Source organism: Cyclopterus lumpus, chromosome 15, assembly GCF_009769545.1.
Source record: "Cyclopterus lumpus isolate fCycLum1 chromosome 15, fCycLum1.pri, whole genome shotgun sequence".
Classification (NCBI taxonomy): domain Eukaryota; kingdom Metazoa; phylum Chordata; class Actinopteri; order Perciformes; family Cyclopteridae; genus Cyclopterus; species Cyclopterus lumpus.
The window spans coordinates 4,872,945-4,893,160 of record NC_046980.1 but is presented as its reverse complement, the minus strand read 5'-3'; the positions used below and the strand labels follow the sequence as shown (position 1 = coordinate 4,893,160).

At 44.4% G+C, this 20,216-nt stretch overlaps 1 protein-coding gene across 1 annotated transcript in view; it reads left to right on the top strand.

Annotated features, from left to right (window-relative positions):
• arfgef3 (ARFGEF family member 3) overlaps positions 1-16,463 on the top strand; it is a 34,724-nt gene extending 18,261 nt beyond the window's left edge. Inside the window, exons 24-43 of the mRNA XM_034552834.1 lie at positions 183-316; positions 582-727; positions 830-1,009; positions 1,101-1,242; positions 1,472-1,594; positions 2,033-2,136; positions 2,415-2,568; positions 2,674-2,802; positions 3,131-3,307; positions 3,814-3,928; positions 4,259-4,361; positions 6,679-6,810; positions 7,787-7,917; positions 8,987-8,995; positions 9,097-9,315; positions 9,454-9,625; positions 9,735-9,836; positions 10,432-10,820; positions 11,063-11,564; positions 11,742-16,463. Of these exons, the coding sequence (XP_034408725.1) occupies positions 183-316; positions 582-727; positions 830-1,009; positions 1,101-1,242; positions 1,472-1,594; positions 2,033-2,136; positions 2,415-2,568; positions 2,674-2,802; positions 3,131-3,307; positions 3,814-3,928; positions 4,259-4,361; positions 6,679-6,810; positions 7,787-7,917; positions 8,987-8,995; positions 9,097-9,315; positions 9,454-9,625; positions 9,735-9,836; positions 10,432-10,820; positions 11,063-11,564; positions 11,742-11,933 (3,355 nt within the window). The 3' untranslated portion in view covers positions 11,934-16,463. The remainder of the gene's footprint in view (positions 1-182; positions 317-581; positions 728-829; positions 1,010-1,100; positions 1,243-1,471; positions 1,595-2,032; positions 2,137-2,414; positions 2,569-2,673; positions 2,803-3,130; positions 3,308-3,813; positions 3,929-4,258; positions 4,362-6,678; positions 6,811-7,786; positions 7,918-8,986; positions 8,996-9,096; positions 9,316-9,453; positions 9,626-9,734; positions 9,837-10,431; positions 10,821-11,062; positions 11,565-11,741) is intronic.
• The last annotated feature ends 3,753 nt before the right edge of the window (positions 16,464-20,216 follow it).

Sequence of the window (20,216 nt, the reverse complement as noted above, 5' to 3'; positions counted from 1 at the left end):
GACGGAACACATTTACAAGCTGAACGTGCCAAAACATAGTAAACACTCCTCTGCACACGGCTGTCCCCAAAGCAGAATATTCACGAAATGTTGTGTTTTTTAACGTGTTCTCTACAACGGAATGTTTTCACCTCACAACAACCATTAATGTGTGTGTGTGTGTGTGTGTGTGTGTGTTCCAGGTTGTTTGAAGAAGCAGCTACCAAGCTGAACCTGGTTGGTCTGGTCGGCTTCTTGCAGCAGCTCAGAAAAGCGTCTCAGTCCCAGCTGTTCGACTCCGTTACTGAGACTGGAGACTATTCACTGGCAATGCCAGGTACACACACACACACACACACACACACACACACACACACCTTGTTGCTTCGGTGAATACACACATTCCCTAACTCATACCTATATCCTTCGTCAGTGACCTTGCAATGAATAAGAGGGAAGAAGGGCCACATTTACTTTCCATTCTTCCTCCTCCCTCATTGGATAACTGAGGACATGACCACACATTTAGGAAATGAACACTGGTGTTGATGAGGCCCACGATCGGAGCCGTCATGCCTCCTCTGTGTGTGCGTCTCTTGCAGGAGAGGCCAAGTCGACCCTGGACCGACGCAGCGCTCTCCATCTCTTCCGTCTGGGCGAGGGCATGCTGAGGATCGTCAGGAACAGGAACCGACCTCTGCTCCACATGATGAGGGCCTGGAGCGTCGTGGCACCGCATCTGGTGGAGGTAGAGAACATTACAGGAGAGGTTATTAGTTGGCCTTTTTAAAAAAAATAAATAAAATGGATCCGAAAAGCTGAGAGTGTCTCCTTCTCCTTCCTCCCCGAGGCTTCGTGTCACAAAGAGCGCCACGTATCCCAGAAGGCCGTTTCCTTCATCCACGACGTCCTGACGGAGGTGCTGACGAGCTGGGCGGAGCTTCCGCAATTCCACTTCAACGAGGCGCTGTTCAGGCCCTTCGAGCACATCATGCAGCTGGAGCTGTGCGACGAGGACGTCCAGGACCAGGTAGAGTCGACGCGAGTCCTAAACACACGCGTGTAGCATCTTTTTAAAAAAAAATGTTTAAATTTTTGCCCTCACGTTGGTCTCCCTGCAGGTGATAACCTCGATAGGCGAGCTGGTGGAGATGTGCTCCCCTCAGATCCTGTCGGGGTGGAGGCCTCTGTTCAGCGCTCTGAGGACCGTCCACAGCAGCAAGACGGACACGAAGGACTACCTGCTGGGGGAATACTCCATGGGTACGGTCTGACAGGCATTTATTAAAGTAATACTACAAATGTTTCACTGCAGTGGGGAAAAAAAAGGAAAAGATCTGCTCCTTTTCATCATTTTAAAAAAAAAAGAAGAGAAAATCAATGTATTCTTCATATTTCTTCCATTGCTTCCTTCCTCCTCCCGTCCTCTCTTTTTTAACTCCTTTCCTCTTTCTCCCCCTCATCTCCTCCTCCCTTGTGTCCTCTCCTCTAGGGAAGTCCCAGGCGCCTGTGTTTGACGTCTTTGAGGCGTTCATCAACACCGACAACATCCAGGTTTTCGCCAACGCCGCCACCGACTACATCATGTGCCTCATGAAGTTCGTCAAAGGCTTAGGTTTGTCTCACTTGTGCGCGCTTTTTTCTTTTTCAGTGCGTTTTTATTTTTGTTACACATCTTTTTATGGGATGTTTGTCATTCTTCTGGATGTAAGACGCTCACGACGCACGACCTAAATACGTACATGGCCCGGAGGGGAAGTTTCCTAATTTTCTTCTTCCGCAATTCTCTCAGGTTTCTGATTTAATTTCAGACGATATTTTAGCAATTTAACATTTGACAGACCAAATAATGTGGCAAATAAACACCGATTACATAGAAAATGTGTATTTTTGTCGACAATTAATCAGTATCAATTTGTTATATATTATAATAATACTTTTAGCTTTTACAATTCTGCCTGTTTTTCATCATATACAAAAGTCACCTTGCACAGTAACAATTGTGTTGTACCAAGTCATTATTGTGTGTGTGTGTGTGTGTGTGTGTGTGCAGGAGAAGTGGACTACAGGGAGATTGGAGACTGTGTCCATCCGTCGGGTTTCAGCTCCACTGACCTCTGCCTGCCCGCTCTGGACTACCTTCGCAAGTGTTCTCAGGTATGACGTCTTTATTGCGTTATGAGCTAATTAGTGTAGCAAATGTAAGAAAAAAAAGAATTTCAAAGTAAAAGTTCCTGATCCCTTTTTTTTTAATGTTCCATTAATAAATGACATTGAAAACACTTTTTCTTCTCAAGACTGTCCAGCTAAGGGCCAAAATATGACATTAAATAATCTACAGTGCCGTCGAGATTATTAGTCCAAATATTGGTTGGGTAACAGGGCAGAGAGCAGGTTATCGATCATGTGACATAGTGAAGCGTTTTGATTGACAGCTGCTGGCAAAGATCTACAAGATGCAGAACAAGCCGGTGTTCTTGGGGGCGCGGCTCGCCAGCCTGCCGATGAGGACGATGAGGACGCAGGAATGCTCGATCAGCACCGAGGACGGGATGGACTGCGTCCTGCAGGAGTTTGACGACGACACGGGTAACACGCTCCCCTCTTTTCCTTTTTCGTTGTTCCCTTTTCTATCTCTTTTTATTTATTTATTTTTTGTGCTACTTTTTCCATCCTCTAACACGCTCTCCGCAGGTCTGATCCAGGTGTGGATTTTGTTACTGGAGCAGCTCACGGCGGCGGTGTCAAACTGTCCGCGCCAACACCAACCGCCAACCCTGGAGCTGCTCTTCACGCTGCTCAGGGAGGTCATCAATGTGCCAGGTAACACACAGACGTGTGTGTGTGTGTGTGTGTGTGTGTGTAAATATAAATAATGTCCCACTTTTTTTAGGACAATTAAAAAGGACAGTGATCCTTAACATAAAAACAAGTTGTTGTTTTTTACAGCCAAACAGTGTAAAATGAGTCACATGACCTCAATCCAAATGATCTTGCGCCTCACACGCTGAAGACCAGACTGATGCAAAAAAAAAACAAAAAAAAACATAACAAGCATCTTCCGTAATTTGCTTTGCGAATAAACGGCCACTGTCCCCATCAGAAAAAGCTACTTACCCGTACGGTGCTGACGGTGTGTCCTCCCTTCCAGGTCCGGGCTTCGCCATCTTCTCCGTCATCCAGCTGCTGCTTCCTGTCATGGCGCTGTGGCTCCAGCGTAGCCACGGCGACCACTCCTACTGGGACGTGGCCGCCGCAAACTTCAAACACGCCATCGGCCTGTGCTGCGAGCTGGTGGTGGAGCACGTCAACAGCTTCATACACTCGGGTGAGACGCAGCTGGGGGGGGGGGGGGGGGGGGGGGGGAGGGGGGGGCTGACGCTTGAAGATTCAGTGTTTGTAGATTTTATTGATGGAGGATCAAGTAAAAGAGCCCGAAAAATGTTGGAGCTCAGTGTCTTTGAAATACTAAACCCACGTAAACCGTTTGTCGACTGTCTTTTTGAGACGAAATGTATTGTTTCCAAAGGTCACCCTTCCTCTTTAAAGGTCAAGAGCTCCATGACGCTCGAATATTGTGTGTCCTGCAACGACTGTCGTCATTTGTCCCTTTTTTTTAGTGGTGAGATGTTGTAAACTGGAGGTCCTCCATCACGGACCTGATGTACAAAGTGTGTGCGTGCGCCCGCAGTGAAGCGGAGCGTGATTGATGACCTGTTATTCCACTGCCCTCCTCTTTAGTCCAATTAAACTGCGGCCACTCCATCTCGAATCCCATGTGCTAATGGATTGCGGTGTGTGTGTGTGTGTGTGTGTGTGTGTGTGTTATTGCAGATGTCGGTTACGAGTCTCTGATCAACCTGATGTTGAAGGATCTGTTCAAGCTGCTCGTGGCTTGTGTGTCTGAGCCCGCAGAGACCATCTCCAGAGTCGGCTGCTCCTGCATCAGGTGACGACTCTTAACTCCCTCGTTACACAACCACACCTCCTCTCTCTCTCTCTCTCGCTCTCTCTCGTCTAAGTACATCATCTGGCTGGTTGCATCATAACAAAATATATTGTTATATACAATTGCTGTTGGAATATTGCCTATAGAAACTGGAATTAGACGATAAACCCCCGAACCGTTCAGGCCCAGGTGATGTTGGTGTGATAGTCTAGATTTGTATTGTTGTCGGCTGCTCCTATGAAAGGAAATTAAATATTTTTTCCTCTCTCTAATGTAACCACTGCTGTGTCTCTTGTCTCTCTCTCTCTCTCTCTCTCTCTCTCTCTTCAGGTATATTTTGGTCACAGTGGGTCCAGTGTTCACAGAAGAAATGTGGAGGTTGGCCTGCTGTGCTCTGCAGGACGCTTTCTCTGCTACATTAGAGCCCGTCAAGGTGAACACACACACACACACACACACACACACACACACACACACACACTGGGATGCTGTCAACATGCTGACACTGCAGGATAATCTCACTCACACCCGCTTGTTTCCTTTTTCAAGTAGTATGAAGTACATTTATTTATTTATTTTTTTTAGACGTAAGCATAATAAACCTAAATCTTTTTAAAGCAGTTTAAAATTGGCAGAATTATCTGTCCGATAATTTATTGATTATCTGATGAAGGAATAAGTTTATGTTTATATACAACATATACATTATATACCAGAATGTATTCATTCCTGTTAAAGTTTTGACCAATTTTGTTGCTGCATTAAAAGAAAAAAAGGTTTACACCTGAAATGTAGTTGCTTTTGATTTTAAAGATGTTGAAGACACCTGCCCAGGTGTCAGGAGTCAAGAACTCGGATCGGTGTATTCATTTGTATTAATTTGTATTAATTTGTATTAATTTGTGTTCATTTGTGTTCATTTGCTTATGATGGAACTACCTGCTGAGGTTTAGTACCGTGGGAGATTTTACAGCCTGGGATCCGACCCCTGCTGTTCCATTTCAGCTACACAGGGGACAGCTCTTAACCTTGTGTGTGTGTGTGTGTGTGTGTGTGTGTGTGTGTGTGTGTGTGTGTGTGTGTGTGTGTGTGTGATCAGGAGAGGTGACACTTTGCCAGGCATTTTGTTGGTGGATGTTGTGTTGTGTTCCTGCAGCTGACCGACTGCAGCTAAGCAGCTTTACAGCTTAGAGTGTGTGTGTGTGTGTGTGTTCAGAGAGATGATGATGATGATGATGATGATGATGATGATGATGATGATCTCACCGCCAGTGACAGATTTTCTTTGCTTGTTTCCAGAAGATCCTTTTTTTTTTTTTTTTTTTTAGGACAATAACCGACTAAATAAGTTGCGTTTATTTTCTGGGCTCAGTTCTTAATTTCCTTCGTGACGCATTAAGACAAACAAAGATGATTTTTTTTAGTTTTTCTTCTTTCTTCTTGTCGTAGCACTTTGTGGAAGAATTCATCTCACAGACGATCAACTGTGTCAAAGGTTATTAATATAAAAAGAACTCCTGTGTTTATTATCTCCACAATGCATCTGGAGTCTGTGGGGCTTAAAACTCTCATATAGTTTAATACACAACATCTCATAGCTTAACATGCTCTCGGCCACATTGACAGACATGTGGAACAGTTTGGTTTTATCCGGCACATCATATTTATTCAGCTCTGATGGCCGTTTACATAACAGCTCCTGTCATCGAGTGGCACGTTAGATGCGGTTACATAATGAGCTGTAACTTTGAGTCGTGTGTGTGGCAGTTTTACTTCTTTTACACGAGTGTATAACATGCCTTAAATTAAATATGAGATTCAAGGTTGTTACATTTCTTACTGCTTTTTGATGATGTTCTTGATTCCTGGTGGGTTTCTGAACCTCAGTCATGGGAGCTGTATTACATTAATTTAAATGTTGGCAAAATTCCCCATTAGGAAGAACATAGGACAACTTTTTTTTTTTTTTTTTTTTTTAAATTATCGTATTTTTATAATCCATTTGGAGGTCGCTTTAGGTACTCTAATATTTTAGATGGATATTTATTTATATTTTCATTTTGTCAAATTATTTTTTTCTTAGTGTCCAATCAAACACATCAGTTATTTTGTCTTTCTGCCTCGTCATGCACAATAAAGAGCGAGAGAGAGAGAGAGAGAGAGAGAAAATCATAGTAGGTCAACAAGAAAGGGAGGGACAGGGAGTGACACACACATATTATATATTTTTATATATATATATTTGCAGCCCTTAAACACAGCTTAGTCTTTAACATGTAGCTTATGCTTTCACACACGTCAACACGTGACCTTTGACTGGGTCTATAGAAAAGCTGAATTATTTTTTTTTTCATAAGCACCGCATTTAGGTCACATCAGATTTAATGTAAAGGCTGTATTAAACTGTGTAATACCTCCTGAGATCATCATGGGGGAAATCTAAAAAAAATGATTTCATCTGCCGTTCACTTGCAGTTTTAATGATGAATATAATATACCGGCTTTCACAATTTTACCCCCGAAGCTACATATTGTAAAAGTATTATTGTGTCTTGTGCATAAAGTGCATGATAACTGTGGTTGTTTTGCATCTTGTGTGTGTTTTTTTCTTCTTCTCCATTTGTGTATTCAGGGAGAGTATATCTGATTCAATGAAGACATGCCCTCTGTTGACCTCTAAACATCAGACGGATAGAGGAGCTGCTCGCTAACGTCTCTCTCTCTCTCTCTCTCTCCGTGTCTCCTTGAAGAACCTCCTCGCATGTTTTCATAGCGGCTCGGACAGTTTTTCTGGAGACGCCTGCGAGGTGAAGGTGGCGGCTCCATCCCACTCGCCTGCAGCCGAGGCCGAGTACTGGAGGATCAAAGCCATGGCTCAGCAGGTCAGCAGGACTTACGGTGTGATAACCATCCTTATATTAGCGGGACGGTGAAGAGTCCCCATTTTCTTTTTTTTACCATTAAGCTAAACGGCATTCTTAGTTGTCTCCTTTTTAAGAAAGATGGATTGGCGTGAAATAAATGAGACGGAAAGTTCATGAAATAACCTCCAGGAAGTCAAACGTCCTCCAAGCCAACTCAGTTTTATTCATAAAGTCCGACATAAGCTCGACAGTCCAGACATATTCACTTATGATGTCATACTGTTTCACATTTGGCCGATGAGCTCGTCTCTATCCGCGTCCAGCGTTCGGCTTCCCAGGCGATGTTGTCATAAACCAAGTCATAAAGTTCAGAGACACTCTAGACACGAGGTTATGAATCCACAGATGACACAACGCTGGGTTTAAGGACACCTGAGATTATGTATGGGAATCCTCATCTGACATCATTCATCATCTCTCTCTTGCCGGCCAGCTGGGAGATTTTTTTACATTGCAATAAAACTTTGAAGAGTACAAGTTTGCTCTTTTGTGATTTCATCTTTTTAAAGGGACGCCACAATTTGTACAACATATGACACCTCATAGAAATTACCCTTTTGGCTTTCTATTGGAATGCAACTAACCATTGTTGTTGTTGTTGATTTAATCTGACGATTATTTTCTCGATTCATTGATTAGTTGTTTGGTCCATAAAATGTCTGTTTCTGTCCATAGAGGAGTAAAGAAACAAGGAAATATTCACATTTAAGAAGCTGGAATAAACCAATTTAGATATTTATTTTTTTCCCCCAAAAAAATGTTAGTTCTGTGTTGCATTACGCAACAGAAGTTCTCTCAAAAACGAGTTTTTGGATCTCAAGAAAAGGACACTGGTTTAGTAGAACGAAATAATGAATATTTAACGTAACTAAAAGTTCAATAAGCAAACGCGACCCTCTAACCACAGTCCACCGGCGTCCTCTTTGTGTCCCAGGTCTTTATGTTGGACACCCAGTGCTCCCCGAAGACGCCCAACAACAAGGAGGGCTTCGAGCACGCTCAGTCCTGCGTTCTCATCATCGAGCTGCCGGCCGACCAGCAGTCCAACGGGCGCGCTCAGAAGAGGTGGGCCGCCAACGCACGTTCATACATAATACGATGCACGAAGGATGAACCGTCACACCCAAACTAAAACCGCACATCAAATCTGACTTTCGTGAAACTACTGAAACGTGTATATACGGTCGTTTTATTTTAGTAGGTGCACACACAGGCTAAATCAATGGAGATAAGGCTATACGTTGCATTGAAGAAAAAAAAATTATATTATAAAAAAAACGTTGTAACTCCTCCTTATTGATAGCATGGAGAGAAGACACTTCAGTTCGATTCATTAAATTTATTTTTAAATGAACCTTTTATATTTACTAGGGACAGCATTACTTTTCCACCATTTAAAAAAATATATATATATAAATAATTTTTTTTTAAAAAGGTATCTGCTCTTTTGGACATTTCTTCTGTGGATTTCTGTGTGTTTTTATTTGTTGTCGTCCATCTTCCACAGTTATTTAGAAGACTTCTTTTAATGGAAATATTGGGATGCATTACAGAAGTTTATGATGTTACCTGCCAGTGTCTCTCAGGGATAGTTTTCCGTTCACATAATTATGCACATTTTAAAACAAAAGTAAAATTGAGAAAAGTCCAGATGAATTGAGGTATTTTTGGGCATCGTTTAACAGCTAAACTATCAGAACAACCAAGTCTCATTTATCCAGTAACTCATGCATCTTCTGGAAGAAGTTGAACACAGAAACTGTCTCAAAGTGTTTTAAATTATGGTTGTTGTTTTTTTGCAAAGATTTACATTAGTGGAAAGCAATTCATTCGACTCTGATTATTCTGCACACGTTGTGTGAAAGTTTGTGAACAGATGTTTTAATATAGGTTAAACGCGGCCACCATTTACTTCAGTTAATCTTTTCTACGACCTTTCTCCGTTATTTTGATTTTGCGTGGGCCATCAAGCCAAATTCAAGGTAACAGAGTCTTTGAGATACAAATGGTATTTCAAATTCTAAAATATCTTCTTTTGTTCAAAACTTGGAAGAAACATGTTTGGAAACCGAAATGCAGCTAAAATCTAACCCTCACTTTGCTTGTCTTTCTGCCGTCTTTCTGCTGGTTGCAGGAAAATTGGGTAAGGCTGTTACCTTTTGACATTGTTCTCGTATGAAAGAGATTGTCCTTATTCATTTAAGAACTGATTGGACCGGCTTCCCGGGTTTCTGAATCCTGCAGGATCCCGTTCCGGACCATCGTGGTGAGCCTGTTGTCGCACCAGGTCCTGCTCCAAAACCTCCATGACATCCTGCTGGAGGAGTTCGTCAAGCAGCCTGAAGGAAATGAAAAGGTCACACCTGCGACCTCTGACCCCAGCCGGGCAACCGCAGGCTTCCTGCGCTACATCTCCATGACTAACTTAGCCATAATCCTGGATCTGCTGCTGGACTCTTACAGGTTACTGCGACAAGAAACTCAGACGATATGCAGATGACAGTGTCATATGGATCCGTAATCCCAGAATAATGATGATGATGATGATGTTGATCACCATAACACTCGGCTGACTTGCCTCCCCGATCTCTTCTTCTGCAGGACAGCGCGAGACTTTGACACCCGGCCGGGTCTGAAGTACCTGCTGATGAAGGTGTCGGGTGTCTGTGGAGCGGCTAACCTTTACCGTCAGTCCGCCATGAGCTTCAACCTGTACTTCCAGGCCCTGCTGTGTGCCACACTGAGCCAGGCCGACGGCATGACCGCACAGCAGGTGGGGTCATCAAAACGCTTCACTTGTTTGTTTTTGTGTCCAAGTTTAAAGCTGCACTCGTACATTTGATGGTAACAATTGTGGGTTTGTCACCTCTCATCGTGTTTAGGTGAAGAGGATGCTGTATGAGGAAGAGGAGGGGAGCTCTGACTCTTCTCACCCTGGCTCTGCTTCGTCGGAGGACGAGGACATCTTTGAAGAAACGGCGCAGGTGATGGGCGCAAGCACACACACACACACACACACACACACACACACACACACACACACACACACACACACACTTCTGTTCTTCAGTAATAATGGGTGTATAAAGAAATAATACATATTTTTTGATTGGGATAATACAATAGTGATTCAACTTATACTCAGTTCATTAATTAATGTTTTTAACAGTTTAAAACAGGGACCAATCATCAACTGCAGAGAACAAGTTATGTTTTTATTTTATTTGTCACAAAAGGTAGAACAACAGTGTAGAAAGGAGGAGCAGCAAAAAAGTCAAAGAAAACAATGCAGGTGTAAATTGTCATAAAATGTTGTCATATTTACTGTGTTGCTGATCAATGTGCATTGTCCCTGAGAGTAAATTAATAAATAGAGGTCACAGTGATTGACAGGTGACCATAGAAACAAAACAACAAAAATAAAAGACTTATCCATTAGTAATGTCCTCTTTAGTTCGCTCAGTCCCTCAAAGTGTTTCTTGAACGTTTCACCCTCCTAATGTAACCGAGTAAACAGAATTATTAATATTCTGATATGAGGACATCAACCGGTCTTTATTCTGTGTTTCCTCGGTGCAGGTCAGCCCCCCTCGCGGCCGGGATAAACGTCATCACTGGCGAGCGCCCATCCCGTCTCTCAGCGTGCAGCCGCTGAGCAGCGCTGACTGGGCGTGGCTGGTCAAGCGCCTCTACAAGCTGTGCATGGATCTGTGCAACAGCTACATCCAAATGCACCGCGACCTGGAGAGCACGCTGGAGGAGATGGCGCTGCAGAGAGGAGCAGGAGGAGGAGGAGGAGGAGATCACGTCTTCTTCCTGCCTCTCTTCCAGTCCGAGACTTCCACTCCGACTTCGGCGGGCGGGCTGTCGGCGAAAGTGACGCCATCGGAGGAAGGCGGGTACAGGTGTCAGGCAGCCGACAGCTCGGCGTCACCAGGAGACACGCCCACTCCCAGCACAGGATCCAGGTCGGACTTTTCCGTCGTTGTTGTGTTGTTATAATTGGAACACGAGAATGAAACGCAACACACCCTGTCTTCAGGATGCATCACTTATCCATCTGATGAGCACGTAGCCCCAGCAGATGGGTTTTAGTTACACATTTGATCTGGTGCATTCCTGCAGATTATTTGACAGGCCTCAGTTTCAATCAGTTCACTCCGGTTAACCTCTTGTTCAATGAAAGTGACCCTTTCTTTTCTCCTCGCAGCTGCACAGGAAGTCTGCCCCACGACTTCCGGTCGGCAGGCGAGAGGCGGGACTCCGGGGTTACGGGAAGTTCTGTCGGAGGAGCTCCTGGCGCCGGCGGACCGGGAAGGAGAAAGGAATGGTGGGAAAGCGCCGGCAACAAACTGTACACCATCGCCACGGACAAAACCATAAGCAAGCTGATGATGGAGTACAAACGCAGGAAACAGCAGCAGCAGCAGCAGCAGCCGCCGCCGCCGCCGCAGCAGCAGCAGCAGCAGAGCCACGTCAACCTGTTCATGAAGGAGCAGGGCCGGGCGGCAGGAGGAGGGAAGAGGAGGGGCCCCGTGGAGCCACAAAGGCCCCTGCAGAGGCCCCAACATCTTGTGGACCAGCAGGTCCCCCCATTGAGGCACTCGGTCAGTGCGGGACCTGAGGTGCTGAGGCAGGAGAAGAGACCACGATCAGGATCGACCATCAGCTCCCACAGCATCTCCATGAGGGACTCTGAGGCCCAGATACAGGTGCGGATACATCCTTTTTTTTTTTATCGTCTGGCAAGTTAAAAACACAAAGTGTGTGTGTGTGTGTGTGTGTGTGTGTGTGAGTGTGTGAGTGTGTGTGAGTGTGAGAGAGAGAGAGAGACAAATGTCTGCTTGAGTATTGAGCTTCGTTGACATCTTCTGCCCCTCCCCTTGCAGGCGTGGACCAACATGGTCTTGACTCTCCTGAATCAGGTCCTCCTCCTGCCGGACTCCTCGTTCCTGGCCCTGCAGCCGGCGCTCTTCCCGTGCCTCAGCCAGCTCTCCTGCCACGTGACCGACGGCCGCGTCCGCCAGGCGCTGCGCGACTGGCTGGGCCGCGTCGGCAGGCTCTACGACATCACCGGGTGATGACATCGCAGGCCGTGAAAGGAAAACGCGAACAAAAGCACCGGCGTCGAAAAAATGAGCGCGGGTCTGTCGGTCGGTGAAGGGGGCGTGAAGCGGACGGAAAGGTGAATTGAGGGGTTTTTTTGACGGCGCCGCTGTGCGGTAGATTGACGGAAGGTGTTTCGGGCTTGCTGATGGCGCGATGCGAAGGCAGACTGACGGTCGTAATGTAACAGACTGGTGCGACGAGGGACGCTGGTCGGTCGGCGGTCTCTCGTGTGGATTGGTGGCACTTTTTTAGAAGAACGACGGGGACATCGGCGAACGTCACGTGACATTTAAAGGCACAGTGTGTAGGATTTAGTGGCATCTAGCGGCGAATACCCCGCCGCTCGGGGGCCTCTCTTAACAAGACTGCGGTCACTTGAGCCGCCGATAGCAAAACCGCGGTCCTCCCTCACCGTGACACGGCTACTTTAGGAGCGATGGAAGTCAGACGTCTGGCGGTACCAACGTTTTGCTCTCTGCGGGTCTCGCTAGGTTCAGTTTGTCCGCTCTGGGCCACTGTAGAAAAAAATGGCGGGCTCATTCTGAGCTAACGATTCTTAGTTTCAGGTAACTGTAAACCAATGAAGACATAGTTATGAATATTATATTCCATTTCTGCCGAAAGGATCCCTCAAAAAATGCTCAACACTGGCCCTTAAAGGTTTTGATTGGAATGAAGGAGTTAGCGTGTGAAGGACAACTATTTGCTCATAATTTTGACATAATATCTTAATGTGGATGCCGAGCTAAATGCGCGCACATGCAATGAATTGTCAATACTGTTACGTTTTTTTATTTGCATATTTCTTTTTAAAAAAGGTGCCCTTTTTGGAGTTTTCTTGCAAACAAACGGAGCTCTTTCTACATTCGGAGCATGAATCAGTTTCTTAGTACACGACTGCCAAACAGCTTTGATGTTCCAGCTGCTCGTAGAGCGTGAGATTCATCACAACTTAACCACATGTGGTCAGAAACTCAACAGGGTACCTTTTTTTTTTTTTTTAAGGAAAAGCATCTTTATTTTATTGTATTTACAACCTGGGGGCATATTTTCAACTCCGTTTTGGCCAATATTACAACTCGTAATGAGGACAACGATGAATAATAATAATAATAACTCAACAGATGATGCGGTGAAGGGAAATGACAGATCACTAGCATTTGAAAATAAATCCAGCTAAAATTAGGTCAACTTCAAATATTGTTACGTGTATTTGTGAGGTCCTTTGCGTCTGAACCGATTGTACATGAAAGTTTGTTTGCTGCAATGCATTTTCTATATCCAGCTTTTAAAATACTGTGTGGTCTCATTTACTCATCCAACCTTCAACTGAATGTCTGAATGTTTATTATTCACTTTCTGGAATGAGTGCATCACCAAAATGGAGCTTTTCAAGTATTTATTTTAACCCCCCCCCCCAAAAAAAAACACGTACAGTATGTGTATTTTAATGTCAAATGCCTATAATATACAACGCGTTATTTACCGCTGTTTATTTGTGTACGTGTATTTATGTAAATGCTTTATTATTTAAGATATTTAACGTGTCATTTTGAGCATTTTCTCTCATTTAAAAAAAATATATATTTCATCTGCAACTTTTAAACATTAACCTCCAACTAATAAGTAGATTGTTCTTTTCTGTTTTGGATCAGTTATCAAAGGTGAAGTCTTCAAATATCATCTTTTGTCCGACCAGCAGTCCAGAAAACAAAGATATTTACGTAACAATTTATTTTATTCTATTTTTCAACATTTAAGCCATGCACATTTCCATGAAATTTACTGAGCGAATTCTTGCCCTCCAGAGGATGAACCCCCTCAGATTTCAATGACCACATGACTTTACTGAAGGCCGTCTTTATTTGGCATTAATCTGCAATCTTTAGGTCGTTATCTTCCACTAAATGATAACCAACGCTCTCACCTGGATGATACTAAAAACAGTCATCTCATACTGTAACACAACAACACACAGAGATCGAGTTACACACGTTGTGTCTATTCATGCCGTTGAGGAGCGTGTTGAATTGATGCTGACTTCAGCAGCTCCGACCATATTGAGGGCGGTCGGGAAAGGGGAGGGGCGTGCGAATCTCCTAAGAAGATTTACTCTTCTTTTTTCTTTTTTTTCACCCAGTTTGTCAACATCCTTTTTTCGATTGTCCCTCTCTCTCTTCGCCGGCTTCCTCCCTTCCATCTGCTGATTCACTGTTCTGCACCTAAAAACGACACGATTCTGCAAATGCAGTGTACGGCCCCCGAGATACCGAAGGAGGTAGTGATGAGATGGAGGCAACAAAGGGCCACATGGTTCTCTCTTCACCCCAGTATTTATTGCAATTGCAAATCTCAATTTGGACATTGTGTAAAAAACAAACAAGCGGCGTCCCTTCAGCGCCTGTAAAAATGAAAGTAAATGCAGAAGTGCCTTTTTTTTTTTTTTTACTTGCATTCTTTCTAGTGACCACCAGGGGGTGCCTCCTCTGGTTTGCTAAAATAAGTCAGATTGATCGAAGTCTATGAGAAAATGTGCCTTCTTATCACTTGAGTTATGACCTCAGTAAACACAATATTTAGACACAATTTAACATGCATTTCCTCGTTTTCCGTCGCCGACGCGCGAACTCGCTGAAGTAACATCGGATAACAGAACGTGAGACAGTGTTGGGACCCGGTTACTACTCGCAACTCTCTCTCTCTCTCTCTCTCTCTCTCTCTCTCTCCCGGCCCGTCTCTGTTGTCTCTCGGCCCCCGTTCGGTGTCCCTGACCCGTCCCCACTCGTTCTCAGTCCCTGCTGTTTTAAAAGGACGAGCAGCGGGTGGACAGATGCCGTCAGCGTGATCAGCAGCAGTGAAGGGAGGGATTTAGTTGGTGTTAAGTCCATGGCCACGTTTCCATCTAAAAAAAATTCCGGTCTGGTTTTAACTGACGATTTCACTTCTTTACGTCTTCAAGACATTGTTTGTGTTTGCATATCTGGTGTCAACGAAGACACTTTTTTTTTCTACACTTCTGAGCTTCACCACTAATGTGTCGCGGTTCGTCATACAGCGCAGAGATGAAGACGAGATAGATTCACCAAAACGTAGACGTTGCTGTGCACTGAAGGTCGACGATGACGACGATCTGCACCGCAAGTTCAAAACTGAAAAAGATTTCCACACAAACTCTTAAGCTCTTATTGCTTTCCGTTATTGTAAAAGCTGCTTCTTTTGTCCTTTCACTGGGGGGGGGGTGGGGAAGCTGTAATCTCATTTGTACTAATAGTTTACAGTAAAATCATCTACAGTTTAGTGTGCGGTCGAGGGATTACTGGGCCTCTGGGCAGATTGGAGGCTGTGACCTAATACGCTTGCTTCACCCGCAGCAAAGACAGATTGCTGGTATATCTTTTTTTTTTTTTTTAAATAGAAAGGAAGAACAATCGAACAAAAGACGATGGATGAGATATTTGGCTGGTTAGTTTAATTTGCTGAGCGTCGGCCTGAGAGCGTACAGGAGCTTTAGACGTCGTCCTGTTGTCTGACTGACGGAGGAAGTGGGCTTCATACACCCCAGACATGTGACTCAGGACGGAGGGCGTCACGAGAGAACATACAACTAGAGGACTAAAAGGTATCGGCCAGTCAGAAGTATGTGTCGGCCTCACCATCAAGGTGTAAGAAATGATGCATCGTGGGAAATAGAAGGATTCACCGTTTGTCTCTCGTCCTCCGGTGCTTTTGGTTTTGACCGTGTGTCTCTCACCTGTCCTCCAGCTTCATGGAAGAGACTTTAAACACCCCTTTAAACTGAACTCTGATAAGACATGCGGCTAAAATAAATACATAAATTGCAGTAATTTTATCCATAAATACAATTGGAAATCGCGAGCATCTCTTACAAATATAAGTTATGACATGGTAGTCGGTAGCCCTACTGGCCCATACGTGTGATTGTCGTCTGAGAGAACATGGGACCAGATTTTATGTGTCCACATTGCTCAGTTTCATAACAGTTTCATCTTCTGTTACATATGTTTTTTGTTTTTTTTTTTTTTTTTTCCTGGACCTTAGTTGGAACTCTATTAACTGTAACCAGGTTATTCGCTCCAAAGAAAATGTGTGTGTGTGTGTGTGCTGGTGTCACTTACGAGTGCTACGAACTCGCGGGTAGAAAGACCCATGCCAAAATGATCCGTTTATGAATTTTTTTAAAAAGCGTGCGTCCGCGTGCCCTCAGACGAATGTGCAGACAGTTCCCGATACGAACGCAGGCTTCCTGCACACTCCTTCAGGTGGTCGGCGCGTCTGTTTCGCTTCCTTCGCTGACCTTGAACGCGTCGCCGCTGGAAAAATTGGCATCGGCAGCTAAGAGGCTAATGTTGTGACTGCGATTTCTATAAAAAAAAGAAGCGTATTTTTCTTGCACGTGTAATCTCTCCTGCTGACGTTTCTAACCCGGCTCTGGCTTTGCCCGTCCGCTTTTGTGTGTTGTACAATAAAAGCAGTTCATCTCATGTTTTGTCGTCGTGTTTATTTATTCTCAAACATCATGTTTAGTCATATGCCACAATGCGATGTTAAGTTGAAAGCACATTTTATATATACGTCTCGTAGGCTTAGTGGTTTGTGCACATTTTATCTTCAACAAAATGTTTTATTATTCAAATGTCAGCACCTAAATTGACCCAACGGTCAGAGAATAACTAAGGGTCTTTTAACATAGTGGCCACGGATGGAAGTGCAGGTCACGTGACCTTTTTATTATTATTTTTACAATCTTACACGCATTCAAACATCGACTTATTGAGACGTTGACACTCCGGCTCTTTGAGGCCGAAGTGGATCGTATCGTTCTTTTAACCAGGAACACATGTCTCTTTCTCACACACACACACACACACACACACACACACACTGACCAGCTTCCAGCGGCTGTAAATCCGCCCCCATCAGGACCACTGACGTGCCTCCTCTCAGCTGGACACACGGACTGTCTGCTGCCCTCTTTTCTTCCTCCCTCCTCCCCCCTCGATGGTATTATTTCAGGCTGATCGGGTCAGCTGTGCAGTCAGTGACCCTCTGAGTTCACAGCAGACCGGTCCTCCTCGTCTCTCCGTCCCCCCCAACACGTCCTCTGAGCTCTCTCTCTCTAGGCCCCTGCAACCCCTGGCTCCACCGGGGTCCTCCACCATGCGGTCTCTGTTGGAGAGCAGCTGGATGAAGTTTGGACCGGCCGGCCGGGACTCTCTGGACTGGTCTCCTGGACCCTCGACTCTGCCCTCCGCCAACGGACAGGATGCGGTGAGTTCATCCCAATAAAATGTGTATTGTTTTATGATTCCTTTTAATCTGTCAAACACTTACAGACAGTTGTCAGAAGGCTGTCAGAATTGTACACAGTGAACTACTTTTAGTTGCTTTTTACCAAACAAACATTATTAAGGATCAAAATGTGGACATGCACGATGCTTCAAGCGGTTTATCAGCAACGTGACGACATTTTGGCAATGAGATAAACAAGGTCAAGTGCCAGATGAAGTTCTTATCTGAGACTGGTGAATGATGGCAGTAGAGAGAACCCTTTTTTGAAGTTTTTAACTTGGAGATCCGCATTTTCTTTATTTAAAAATGTTCTCAGTATTGTTTACTCAGAACTCCATGGTTTCATATGGAAAGGAGGTTTTCCACGCTGTGACGATACTTGTGATGACCAGTTAGAAATATTTTTACATACATACAATAATCTCTGCATTCAACCTACTTTGAAAAAAATGTGCCACAAAAAAAAAAAACGAACACTTGGTTTGCCCCCACAGATGGTTTTGCTCTTAAGATGTTTACTTTGAGGATTTCTTCTTTCTATTCATTCAGATTTGATGCTCGTGTTAAAAAGACGGCAGCAAAATGGAACGCGACGACTTTAATTTTGCTTCTTCCAATCTTTTATCTTGCATTCGGAGCGTTATCAACATTTGTGAGGTATTTAATTTAAATGCGTATATTCAGCGGCCGAGTGCTCACACTAACACACCAGATTGTAAAGATTAGTTGGCATGACGGGGCCGAACAGATGTTTTGTGACTGGCAGCACCCTCTGTTGGCCAGATGTCTGAATACCCTCTGACTTTAAAAAAAAATGTTTTCATTAAGACGTTTTTCTGCTATTATTGTTAGTTTATGTCTATTTGACACCAACTAACCCTCCTCTAACAACAAGACTTCACTTTAACAGCACAGTGTAGTACATCAAATATAGAGCAATTTCAACAGAGTAAAGTCAGACATGAAAATCTCCATTAGTATTATAATATATGTGAATATTATGCTTGTTTTCCTCACTGTCATAACACTAGTTATGGCAGTATAATGTTGAAAAATGAAATGCACGAAGAAAAGGGTGCAAAGTGTGACGCAATGATCACGTATCGATCTATTTTCAAGAAAATGTGATCTGATCTTTTTGTGCCTGACTCACAGGGCCAGAGCTCGGGCGAGGCCATCATGAGCGCAGGATCCATCACCTTCATCGCCCTGGCAACCGTCTCCTTCCTCCTCCTCCTCGTCGGCGTCCTCGGCTTCCTGTTCTGGCGCCGCAGGCACGGCTTCAGCCTCAACGGCAAACTGGGATTGGCCAACGTGATCGCCCTGGAGGACCTGCAGGACCCGGAGAGGAACTGCGAGCTGCTGTCCTCCATCCGACGCAGCAGAGGGCACCAGCTGCCCAACTCCAGCTCCGAGCAGGACGCGACGGACGGCGGCGTGTTCCTCATGGTCTACCTGCCCTCGCCGTACGAACGGACGCTCACCAGGATCGCCAGGGCCGCCAGCACGAGCAGCTCCAAGGAGCTGCTTCCGCCGAGCCCCGGACCGGAGACGGGCGGCAGAGACGAGGAAGACGGGATGAGGCCGGAGGAAAAAAGCAAGGACTGAATCGAGGCCGGAAACGCAAAAAGGAGAGAGGAGGAGGAGGTGGAGTACGATGAAAAACGTCATCAAACCATTCAAATGAAGAAAAAGACGAGTTAGAAGAAGAGACTTCCATCACACGGCCCCGCCACCTTTTTTTTTCTTCTTTCTGTCGACCTGTATAGATTTTTGGATGTGGTTTGGTTGACTGGGACCGAGCGTCGTCGAACCTCCCATTGGATGATGTGTCCTCCGAGATCCTCCGACTAACGGACACGTTCATGCTGCTGAACACTCATAATGACTCTGATACAGAATGACTGCTTTTATTTTTGTAGGCGTCCCTTTCTTGACAACGATGGTCTTTGATATGTCGGATACAAGACACTCCTTCACCCTAACGTTTTACATTATTCCTCATGCGTGCACCTGGAAAGGCTTAAGATTGTAAAAATGTACATGTGGATTGAAAATCGTTCTATTTTCTACTCTTACAATGTGTGTATTTTATCTGTAATGCAGCTGTAGCATCCTTTTTACAGATGTATTTTGCAATATCGATACATTTGCTGTGTGATATCTCATTGTCTCATTGTTTGACCTCCGGATACAATGACTGACAATAAAGTGAAGGAGTAAGTGGAGCAGTTATCTCACTCTCTGTTAGTTGTTACAGTTCTTTTTTCTTCTTTTTTTTTGGCAGTATTTCATCTCTCGTGTATACAACACCGAAAAAAATTGAAACAAACCGTAACCATATGGTGTCAGTTCAGGATGATTATCTCAAGTAATCATTTGTGCAGGGGAGTGATGGGGTCGGAGTTGTCTTGACTGAACTAAACTCGAACATCTTAAATGCAACACTACAAAAGGCCCAAAGGCACCTTCGACACTGAATAATCTCTATTAAATAACAACTTGTGCATGAATCTGTAGGCAGAGCGGTAGAGTTCTGGAGAGTCCGTTCATAGTGTGAGTATTATTGGATGATCATGTGACTGCAGGTAAACGGTCCCTTGTTTTACCCCAAAATAATGCATGGCCAATGCAGGAAGTGGTGCATGGTGGGACCCGAGACCAAGAGGAGGATACTGACCATTGAAACAACAGTTCAGTCCCCAGTACTGTTTAAAATATAGGCTAGTGTAATACTAATGTAATATATTTGTTTTTTCGAGCAGGCTGCTAATAAGAAGCGATTTATTTTTAAATGAACAACTTATATATATATATAATAACTGGGTTGGCGGTGCAGGAAGAGTTTAAAAAACTGGGAACAGTTAAACAAAGAATGCAAATGGCCAAGAATTTAAAGTTTTCTTATTGGGTTAGAATATAAACCAGATATAATATGTGTTGAA